The sequence below is a fragment of the Leptonychotes weddellii genome, chromosome 6 (assembly GCF_054177405.1).
Source record: "Leptonychotes weddellii isolate Sample4059 chromosome 6, ASM5417740v2, whole genome shotgun sequence".
In the NCBI taxonomy this organism is placed as follows: domain Eukaryota; kingdom Metazoa; phylum Chordata; class Mammalia; order Carnivora; family Phocidae; genus Leptonychotes; species Leptonychotes weddellii.
The window spans coordinates 25,764,939-25,776,291 of NC_138374.1; the positions used below are offsets into that span (position 1 = coordinate 25,764,939).

An 11,353-nucleotide genomic window follows, 5' to 3' on the forward strand; every position below is an offset into this window, starting at 1 on the left:
ACTCTGTCCTAAGACTTGGAAACAGCATCATTACTTTTCTAAGCCTGACTTCGTATTTGCCTTTAACAGCTTTCAAGATCTTTGTGTTTTGGTGGAAACCATGTCCCAGTATTTTATCTACGTCTCTTAAATCACAGTGAGGAAGAGAAAAGGATGTGAGATAGTTTATTTATCTGATTATTATGCTGGGTGCTGATGGTACCCAAGTCAATAAAAATAGTATTTTCTGCCCTCAAGGAGATTTCAAGTCTAGTGGGAGAGGCAGACACAGAAACACTTTAAGTACAGTGTGGTAACCTATATAACAAAGGTATTTATAAAGTAATATGGAAGCTTGGCAAAAATAACCAAAGAATTCTTCCTAGGGAATAGGGTAGCACTTCTCAAAGCGTGTTTGGGAAAATTAATCGTGTGAAATGCTTTGAAAATGTGGTCAAATACATTGGGTAAATGCTGTATAAAATATTGTTTCACTTGGAGAGTCATAATCCACATTAGCATATTAAAAGCTCTGAGAAGTACTTTAGTAAAGAAACTAACTTTGTATTTTCCAATTTTTTTATTGTGGTAAAATAGATAACATTTACCATTTTTAAGTTTATGGTTCTGTGGCATTAAGTACATTCACATTGTTGTGCAACAATAGCCACTATCTGTCTCTGAAATATTCCCAGGTTTTAGGGCTTAATGTTGTTCGTGGTTATACTTAATTGTCTCCATGGTGGTAAAAGTTTACGTGGGACCTAGCTACAGCCAGGTACCTGCTCAAAACAAAAGAAAGGTTGAAGGGAATGAGGACTGTATTTAAGCTAGATTGTAGTGTATCCTACTTCCTTTTTTCTTTCTCTGTACATAGCCTGTCTTATCTCTAGCTTCTTCCCTTCACCATCCCTCTGCCCCCATTTAGAATATCCCATACAAGTTAATGTCTTGCTTCCTCATCTATATACTGTATTTTTTTTTTCTTCCTGTTTGGTCCTGACTGCTGTTCCTGGGCTGCATTATTACTGTTGCCAGAATGTGATGAGGTCTATTTCCTGTAATGTGCATCAGGTGGGGTTTAATTTCAGTCAGAATTGGCTAAATTACTAGTCATAGGCAAGAGCTATTAAGTTCATTTTATAGATATAGAAATAGAAATATAGCCATTGTTAGGATTTTTTAAATGTCATTTGAAATGTAAAGATTAGGAACAAATTTTGGAGGTTTTTTTTGTTAAGCTTGGCTATATTGAAACTATTTCTTGCTCCTGAGGCCAGGTAACCCTAAATTATCACCTTCATTCTGGTTATGCTCACGGCTGGGGCCCTTGTTAGCTGTCTTGACTAAGCTCAAAAAGGGGTTTGTTGGGGAGACAGGAAATCTCAGCTCTAAGTATGTTAGTACAAGAGGTCTTTTATTTTTTTTCCTCTGAGAGAAAAAAAATTGTCTGATCTTCTTGGGCATTTGACCTGTCAAGATTTTTTCCCCCTCTCTTTGTTTTTTCTTTTTTTTATTGCTTTTTATTTTAATTCCAGTAAACATACAGTGTTATTTAAGTTTCAGATGTGCAATATAGCGATTCAACAATTTTGTTCATTACTCAGTACTCATTATTATAAGTGGACTCTTTAATCCCCATCACTTATTTCACCCATCCCGCAACCTACCCCCCTTCTGGTAACTATCAATTTGTTCACTGTAATTAAGAGTCTGTTTCTTGGTTGTCTGTCTCTTTCTTTCTTTGCTTATTTTGTTTCTTAAATTCTACATATGAGTGAAATCATGTGGTATTTGTCTTTCTCTGATTTATTTCATTTAGATTATGTTCTCTAGCTCCATCCATGTTGTTGCAAATGGCAAGATTTCATTCCTTTTTATGGCTGAATAATATTCCATTTTATACATCTTTTTTTTTTTTTTTAAAGATTTTATTTATTTATATGACAGAGAGAGACACAGCAAGAGAGGGAACACAAGCAGGGGGAGTGGGAGAGGGAGGAGCAGGCTTCCCGCTGAGCAGGGAGCCCGACGTGGGGCTCGATCCCAGGACCCTGGGATCATGACCTGAGCCGAAGGCAGACGCTTAACGACTGAGCCACCCAGGCGCCCCTATGCTACATCTTCTTTATCCATTCATCTATTGATAGACATTTGGCCTGCTTCCATAATTTGGCTATTGTAAATAAAGCTGCAGTAAACATAGGGGTGCCTGTATCCCTTTGAATTATTGTTTTTGTAGTTTTTGGGTAAATACACAGTAGTGCAATTATTTCATCATAGGGTAGTTCTATTTTTAACTTTTCAAGGTACCTCTATACTGTTTTCCACAGTGGCTGCACCAGTTTGTATTCCCACCAACAGTGCATGAGGTTTTTCTCCACATCCTCACCAACACTTGCTGTTTCTTGTGTTTTTTTATTTTAGCCATTCTAACAGGTGTGAGATGATATCTCATTGTAGTTTTGGTTTGCATTTCTCTGATGATGAGTGATGATGAGCATCTTTTCATGTATCTGTTGCCCATCTGTTTATCTTCTTTGGGGAACTGTCTATTCCTTTCTTCTGCCCATTTAGTTGGATTATTTGTTTTTTGGGTGTTGAATTATATCAGTTTTTACATATTTTGGATACTAACCCTTTACCAGATATGTCATTTGCAAATATCTTCTCCCATTCAGTGGTTGCCTTTTAGTTTTGTTGATTGTTTCTTTTGCTGTGCAGAAGCTTTTTATTTTGATGTAGTCTCAATAGTGTATTTTTGCATTTATTTCCCTTTCCTCAGAAGACCTATCTAGAAAAATGTTGCTATAGCTGATGTCAGAGAAATTACTGCCTGTGTTCTCTTCTAGGATTTTTATGGTTTCAGGTCTCATATTATGTCTTGAATCCTATTTTTTTTATTTATTTATTTATTTATTTATTTATTTATAGCGTGCACATGCGCCAGCAGGGAGGGTGGTGGGAGGAGGACAGAGGGAGAAGGAGAGAGAATCTTAAACAGGCTTCATGCCCAGTCTGGAGCCCAACACAGGGCTCCATCTTACAACTCTGAGATCATGACCTGAGGTGAAATCAAGAGCCAGATGCTTGGGCGCCTGGGTGGCTCAGTCGGTTAAGCGACTGCCTTCGGCTCAGGTCATGATCCCGGGAGTCCCTGGATGAGTCCCGCATCGGGCTCCCTGCTCGGCAGGGAGTCTGCTTCTCCCTCTGACCCTCCCCCCTCTCATGTGCTCTCTCTCTCTCTCATTCTCTCTCTGTCAAATAATAAATAAAACCTTTAAAAAAAAAAAAAAAGAGCCGGATGCTTAACTGACTGAGGCACTCTGGCCCCCGTCTTTAATCCATTTTGAGTTTATTTTTGTGTATGGTGTAAGAAGGTGATCCAGTTTTATTCTTTTGCATGTAACTGTCCAGTTTTCCCAACACCATTTGTTGAAGAGACTTTTTCCCATTGCATATTCTTGCCTCCTTTGTCATAGATTAATTGAGCATGTAATTGTGGGTTTATTTCTGGGCTCTCTATTCTATTCTATTGATCTATTTGTCTAGTTTTGTACCACTATACTGTTTTGATTACCACAGCTTTGAATATAACTTGAAGTCTGGAATTGTGATATCTCCAGTTTTATTTTTCTTTTTTCAAGATTACTTTAGCTATTCAAGGTCCTTTTTTGTGGAATCTTTAGGGTTTTCTGTGTATAGTATCATGTCATGTACAAATAGTGAAAATGTTACTTCTTCCTTACTAATTTGGATGCTTTATATTTCTTTTTGTGGTCTGATTGCTGTGGCTAGGACTTCCAGTACTATGTTGAATAAAAGTGGTGAGAGTGGACATCTTTGTCTTGTTCCTGACCTTGGGGAAAAGCTCTCAGTTTTTCTCCATTGGGTGTGATGTTCACTGTGGGTTTTTCATATTATGGAGGCTGGGGTGAAGGTCAGTTTTGAAGCATTCCTTTAATAGTGTCTCATGGTTTGCCTAGCAAAAGCATTGGCTCAAGAGAGCTGTGGATAAATCTGTTTAATTAGTAAAGCTAAAGTATTTTGTTTCCCCAGGTTGGCATTTCTTTGATAGCAAGTAAATCTACACAAGAACCTAATTAATATATTTTTCTCTGTTGATTTTCTATTTTGACAGGAACTTGATGTCAAAATAGCAATTAAGTCATGTCGCCTAGAACTAAGTACCAAAAACAGAGAACGGTGGTGCCATGAAATCCAGATCATGAAGAAGTAAGTGTATTTGATGGCTTGTATTTCTCCAGCTCTGCAGCCCAGGCAGACGTCATCATAGGGAAGGAGGGTAGGAATCTGTTCTTTTCAGGATCTTTTGGGGAATGTGTTTTTTTCTTTCTCATCAAATGTATATGTTCTATCTCAAATAATAACATCACATTATGATTAAGTAAGTTTAGTTTTAAAAATCAGCTAAAAGGGTGCTTGGGTGGCTCAGTCGGTTAAGCAGGTGCCTTGGGCTCAGGTCATGATCTCAGGGTCCTGGGATCGAGCCCTGAGTTGGGCTCCCTGCTCCGTGGGAGTCTGCTTCTTCCTCTGCCCCTCTCCCCCAATTCATGCTCACTCTTTCTCTCAAATAAATAAATAAAATCTTAAAAAAAAAAAAAGTCAGTAGGTATTATCAGACTCACTTCTTCTGTGGGCAGAATCTTTCTTCTGGATATTGGGCAATGTTCATCCATTATACTTTCTCATTAAATATAATCACTACTCTCATTTCTTTATTCTTACCTACTTTTGTTGAATAGTATATCTATTGCTTTGTATAAAGTTACCCCAAAATTTAGTGGCTTAAAACAACAACCATTTGGGGGCCCCTGGCTGTCTCAGTCAGAAGAGCCTGTGACTCTTGATCTCAGGGTCATGAGTTCAAGTCCCACATTGGGTGTAGAGATTACTTAAATAAATTAAAAAAAAAAACAAAACCTGACAAACATTTAGTATCTCATAGTTTCTGTGGTTTAGGAATTTGGGGAGTGACTTAGTTTAGTGATTCTGACTCAGGAGATCCCTCCTGAGACACCCCAAAATGTTGAGTGGAGCTACAGTCATCCAAAGGCTTGAATGGGGTTGGAGTATCCACTTCCAAGCTTATTTATATAGCTGTTGGCTCGAGGTATCAGTTACTCATCATATGGGCCTCTGCATAGGGAAGCTTGGATATTTTCATGACATGGTAGCTAGCTTTCCCCAAAGTGAGTGATCTGAGGAGAGAGAACAAAGTGAAAGCTGACTGTCTTTTATGATCTTTCCTCGGAAGTAATATCTTTTCTACCACATTCTATTTATTAGAAGTGAGTCACTAAGTACAGCCTACGCTCAAGGGTGGGAGAAGAATTAAGCTCTTAAAGGGAGAAGTGGGCATATTTTAAAACCTGCACAAGTAGTGTACTGAGTGCTTTACAAATAATTCTACTTGTCACAGCAACCCTGTTTTTAGGTATTATCCCTATTTTAAGATGAGGAAGTTGAAGCTCATAGAGTCATACAACTGGTAGCTAATAGAGTCTGGATTTGAAATAAGTACTTTCTGACTCCAGTGTCTTTGCTCAGTTCACTATTAAAGTACTCAAACTTGGCTATGTGGCAGAATCACCAGGAAACCTTGTTAACAGTATAAATTCTCAGGCCCTACACATGGAGAATCTGTTTCCTTAGGTCTCTAGGACCTGGTAATCTATTCCAATTTTGAGATCCGTTGCATTGATGATGATGATGATGATGATGATGATGGCTGGGATGATATATTGTTAAGTTAAAAAAAAAGATGTTAGAAAACAATATATAGTGAGATTTAACATTTATTTAAAAATGTATTTATGTACAGATTGAAGCTAGAAGGAAATATGCCAACATTTTAATATATTACCTATGGGTGGCATTGTAAGTGATTGTGGGAGAACCAGTATGATAAAGGCTTTGGAGCCAGACTGCCAGATTTGAATCCTTACTTGACCACCTCCTTGCTGTGTGATCCTATATTATTTAACCAATTTGTGCTTCAGTTTTCTCCTGTGTGATGAGACTATTAATAAATCTACCTATAGTAGGATTATTGTGACAAGTAAATGAGTTAAAGTATGTAAAGTGGGTACTGTTTGGCACGTAGAAATGTAATAGTAGTGATTGTGATAGTATTTTTTTCTATATTTTATTTATCTTTAAAGATTTATTTATTTATTTTAGAGGGGGTTGGCAGAGGGAGAGGGAAAGAGAGAATCCCAAGGAGACTCTTTGCTGAGCCCAACACAGGGCTTGATCCTACAATCTGAGATCATGACCTGAGCCAAAATCAAGAGTTGGATGCTTAACTGACCAAACCACCCAGGTGCCCCATCTATATTTTATTTTTGAAAATTACTAATTCTTCATTATACAAAGGAGAAATTAGAATATTATAAATAATGCCAGCCTTTCTTCCACTGCCCCCCAATTAACTACCATTTCAAACCCAATCTCTTTTCATTGGGAAAAAAAATTTTATTATAATGTTTTCCCCTTCTTGTTAGGTTGAACCACACCAATGTTGTGAAGGCCTGTGATGTACCTGAGGAATTGAATTTTTTAATTAATGATGTGCCTCTTCTAGCAATGGAATACTGTTCTGGAGGAGATCTCCGAAAGGTAGTGTGGATGTTTTGAGATGATGAGATAGTAAATCATGAACCTTAGCAACGCTTGAATCATATTTAATATGATAATCTAGAATAAAAGTCAGTACACTATGGCCTGTTATCTATTTTTGTGGCTGCTTTTTAACTACAACATCAGAATTAAGTAATTGTGACAGAGATCTGTGGCCTGCAAAGCCTAAAGTATTTACTGTGTGGCCCTTTACTGGGAACATTTGCTAACCCCTGATTGAGAACATGCATTTTTTTGTAGGTGGTAGTGTTTGCAGGATGGGAGTGGATTGATTGTGTTAGACCAAAATATCAATGTCTAAGGTGTTTATAAAGAAGTTGTGTTAAAAAAAAAAAAAGAGGGTTTGTGTGTGTGTGTATATGTGTGTGGGTTTTTTTTTTTTCTGTTGCAGGTCTTATCTCATTTTAAATCTGTCGTATGGCTATTTTTAAATACATGAGGTTTTTTTCAATCTTTTTCAATTTCACATACTTTCCCTCTTTATCTTTACTTGCATAAGTCTTGTCATGAAATTAATTTGTCTTCAGTATGGTTTTGTAATTTTTCCCTTCTTACATTTTCTTAATTGTGACTTATTTTCTCATAGTGTATAGTGATTGATGTGTTGCTACTACTGCCCAGCAGTATTGGCAGTATACATTCTTAGACTTCTTTTTTTTTTTTTTCCTTTAGTTACTCAACAAACCAGAAAATTGCTGTGGACTTAAAGAAAGCCAGATACTTTCTTTACTGAGTGATATCGGTATGTAATCAATTTGAAAATACCATCATAATTTAATGCCCCTTTGGTTTATAAAAGGATTTATATACTACTTGGGAATTGAGAATTTTTGATGTACTATACAAAGCATACACTTTTACCATCTATAAGAAATTATCAGAAAAATTTAACTGTTGCTGTTGATGCTACAACTAGGATATTTTATTGTTTTTTTGCTAGGAATCCATTTTTTACTAATAGATGTTCCAATTGCTGACAAAAAATGGTGTAAAATGACCTTATTCAATTTTACTCTCCATCCCTCTCTGCCTAACATAGTAATTTTATTTACCAGTGGCATTGCATCTCATGGTTATCGGTCCTCAAGTCAACTCTTAGGATGAAATCTCTTTTTAAAGAATTACTCCTGAAAGATCCCTAAAATTACCTGCACTTAGGTCCTTGGAAGAAGGTCAGAAGCCAAGAATATGTTTCCCTATATATTTTGATTTTGCTGCTTTTCCTAGGTCATGGAGGTCAAGTCTAGTTGAAAATCTAGATGATTTAGGTGGAAGGGAAAACTAGAGGGATATATGTAATTCTGGAGTATTTTTTTAATGTTAACTGGATATTCTGTGGAGAGAATCTTAACTGGTATAATATCATTAATCATATAGTTATGATGGTCCATATAAATATGAGCATCGGAGGGGTGGCTAGCTGGCTTAGTCAGAGGGGCATGTGATGCTTGATTTTGGGGTTGTGAGTTCAAACCTCACATTGGGTGTAGAGATTACTTAAATAAACAAAACTTAGAAAAAAAAGTTTGAATGTCAGAGTAGATCTGTACAAAATGTAAGATGAATTTATTTTTAATTCAGTATTTCTGTTACCTTAAAATACATTTTAAACTTTATTTAGGGTCTGGGATCCGATATTTGCATGAAAACAAAATTATACATCGTGATCTAAAACCTGAAAACATAGTTCTTCAGGATGTTGGTGGAAAGGTAGGTGAAACCTGAAGAAGTGTTACATGCCAATTGAATACAGTCTCCCTGGTGTAGTCTTTGAAGTCTGTTGTCTTTCCATAGCATTTTGTACTTTTTCTATCCCTGCCCTCATTACACTGAACTGTGGTTTTGTGTTTAGTTGTCTCCTCTGCTAACACAGTGGCTCCCATTAGAGAAGGAACTGTGCCTATCTTGCTCACTTCTGTTTTCTAATAAAATATCTAGTAGAGGTAATAGGCAGTGAGTAAAAATAATTTGTTAATCCCTTACAAAGCACATCCAACACATGCACACATCCTGGATTTAGTTAAGTATGTTTACTTAACTATGTTTCTTATTTAAGAAAGAACAAACTCATTCTCCTCCCCAAAAGTCCTAAGTTCTATATTTAAGTAAAATTTAAAACCTTGATTTCTCAGATTCTTAAATGAATCATCTTGAGGAGAATGAGAAATTATGCACTGACTCCTGGAATACTTGTATTTATCAGAATAATTTGAACAGTTTTCTTGTGACTAGCACTCAGGTTCCAGTCCAGTAAAGATGTAAAGCCAAGAGTCTGAACCTTGAATTAGATTGTGTGGTCTTTAGTTAGCGATGATGGTGGTCAGTTGGAGGTGATGAAACCTTGATGGTGCCTCTTTTCTTAGGAGCCTTTCATGTATGCTTGGCAGCAACTGTTGCTGCTTTTTTTGTATCCAAAGACTTCAGGATATTCTTGAAGTTAGACTCACTCAGTGGTATGATGCTTTTTCAAGTTTGGAATCATCCTTACCTTTCCCTTCTGGTTTAATGGATCAAGCTTATTCTGAATATACCAAAATAAAAATTAATCTATACTTAATTTTTAAACATTTTTTTACCATGTATCAGGTACTGTGTTGGATTCTTTTCTTTCATTATTTCATTGATCCTAATAATAATTCTGTGAAGTAAGGATTGTTAGTAATACCATTATTTAGGAAACTGAGAGAAGTTAAGTAACTTGATCAGGGTCACATAAGCGGTGGAGCTCAGGCTTGAAATACATTTGTGATAGTCCAGAGCCCAAGCTTTTCCCCACCACACTCTCCAGAGCCTTATAAGGACATTGTTGCCTTTCCTTTTCAAATTTCTCAGTCATTTAATACTTATTGTATTGCAGATTATGCATAAAATAATTGATCTGGGATATGCCAAAGATGTTGATCAAGGAAGTCTTTGTACATCTTTTGTGGGAACACTGCAGTATCTGGTGAGACATGGATTGTTTCTTTGAATTTAAGTGTACAGGATTCATGTTCTTTTTTCTGAAGGTCATGAATATAGTAGTTCAAAAATAAAGTAGCTTTTCTCTTGTAGTGTTGATGTTTAAAGCATTTTGTTTTTTCTTTTTAAGGCCCCAGAACTCTTTGAGAATAAACCTTACACAGCCACTGTTGATTATTGGAGCTTTGGGACCATGGTATTTGAATGTATTGCTGGATATAGGCCTTTTTTGCATCATCTGCAGCCATTTACCTGGTAAGAAAAGGAAGAGAACTTTGGTGTGCTTGATGGGAATGGAAATACTCAGTTACCTGCTTTTTTTTCCTTCCATACCCCTTCATATGGTATAATTGCCTTTTAAGCACGTAATTGAATAAAGTTAAATGACAAAAAATCTTAGTGTTTGTGAGAATCAGTTGTCACCAAGGTAGCTTGTTTTATAGGCATGAGAAGATTAAGAAGAAGGATCCAAAGTGTATATTTGCATGTGAAGAGATGACAGGAGAAGTTCGGTTTAGTAGCCATTTACCTCAACCAAATAGCCTCTGTAGGTAAGTATATTTTAGTTGAGGAAGTTCACCTCAGTTTCTTTAGGGTTATAAAAGAACCGTAGAGTTGTTGTCTGTTTCAAGTAGGACTGTGCAGTGAAACTTTCTGTGATGATGAAAAAGTTTTATATCTGTGATGGCCCCATGAGACTATTGAGCACCTGAAAGGTTGTAATGTGACAGAAAAACTCAATTTTAAATTTTATTTAATTTTCATTAATGTAAGTGTAAATGCAAATAGCCACTTGTGACTAGAGGCTACCATATTGGACAGCACAGGTCTAGTAGAAATAAGAACTCCTGCTATAAGAAGATTCTTGGGATACTGAAATAAATGGGTTCCTTGGAAAATGGAACTGGACTCATCTGTCGAAGTTGCCAGTACTTACATATGTAGGTTTTGGGTTGCTTTTTATGGAAAAAAGTTTGTCCCCTGTCATTTTATGAATTACTTGAAAGTAAGATACAAAAGGATACAGCTGAGTAATGAGAAAGGACATGGACAACTTACAAAATTACCTTTTTTCACAATACTAAAGGAAAACTGGAACATAATGATTTTCATCCTATTTTTTGTATGCTTTCTAGTTTAATAGTAGAACCCATGGAAAACTGGCTTCAGTTGATGCTGAATTGGGATCCTCAGCAAAGAGGAGGACCTGTTGATCTTACTTTGAAGCAGCCAAGATGTTTTGTATTAATGGATCACATTCTGAATTTGAAGGTTAGTTTGAATGTAGTCTACCTCATAAGACTTGCATTGAAGTTAACAAATTTATTTGGAATATAAGCATAAACATTTTAATAATCTTTTCTGATGCTTATTTGAAAAGAAAATTATGTTCTTGGAGCTGATGTGTTTTTACGTCTTTAGTAAGCCTTCTCAGTTTTACTTCTAAGTGGTCTTTGTTGATTGCTTTTATGAAACATCTTTTGGATTTTCCTCTTCCTCGGATTGGTGCCATTAGACCTCATTCATTTGGGTGTAATCATACTGGATTTGTTTGGTGAGGAAATTTCTTGCCTGACTTTCATGACTCTCTACTTCCTCCCCATCCTGTAGTCCATGCAGCATGAACTATCCATCTCATCTTCTGAAAATGCTTTTTATTCTCCTGTCCAAGAAACCAGCATAGTTCTTCTTGCCTACCAGTCAAGTCTAAACTGATCTGCCTGCCTTTTGGAGCTTTCCTCATGCAGGT

General features: G+C 36.4%; 1 protein-coding gene across 1 annotated transcript in view; it reads left to right on the forward strand.

Moving 5' to 3' along the window:
* Positions 1-10,956, forward strand: part of LOC145722156 (inhibitor of nuclear factor kappa-B kinase subunit alpha-like) — a 13,363-nt gene extending 2,407 nt beyond the window's left edge. The window contains exons 2-9 of the mRNA XM_081823636.1: positions 4,121-4,215; positions 6,507-6,621; positions 7,315-7,384; positions 8,264-8,352; positions 9,500-9,589; positions 9,734-9,858; positions 10,047-10,154; positions 10,740-10,956. Of these exons, the coding sequence (XP_081679762.1) occupies positions 4,121-4,215; positions 6,507-6,621; positions 7,315-7,384; positions 8,264-8,352; positions 9,500-9,589; positions 9,734-9,858; positions 10,047-10,154; positions 10,740-10,941 (894 nt within the window). The 3' untranslated portion in view covers positions 10,942-10,956. The remainder of the gene's footprint in view (positions 1-4,120; positions 4,216-6,506; positions 6,622-7,314; positions 7,385-8,263; positions 8,353-9,499; positions 9,590-9,733; positions 9,859-10,046; positions 10,155-10,739) is intronic.
* The last annotated feature ends 397 nt before the right edge of the window (positions 10,957-11,353 follow it).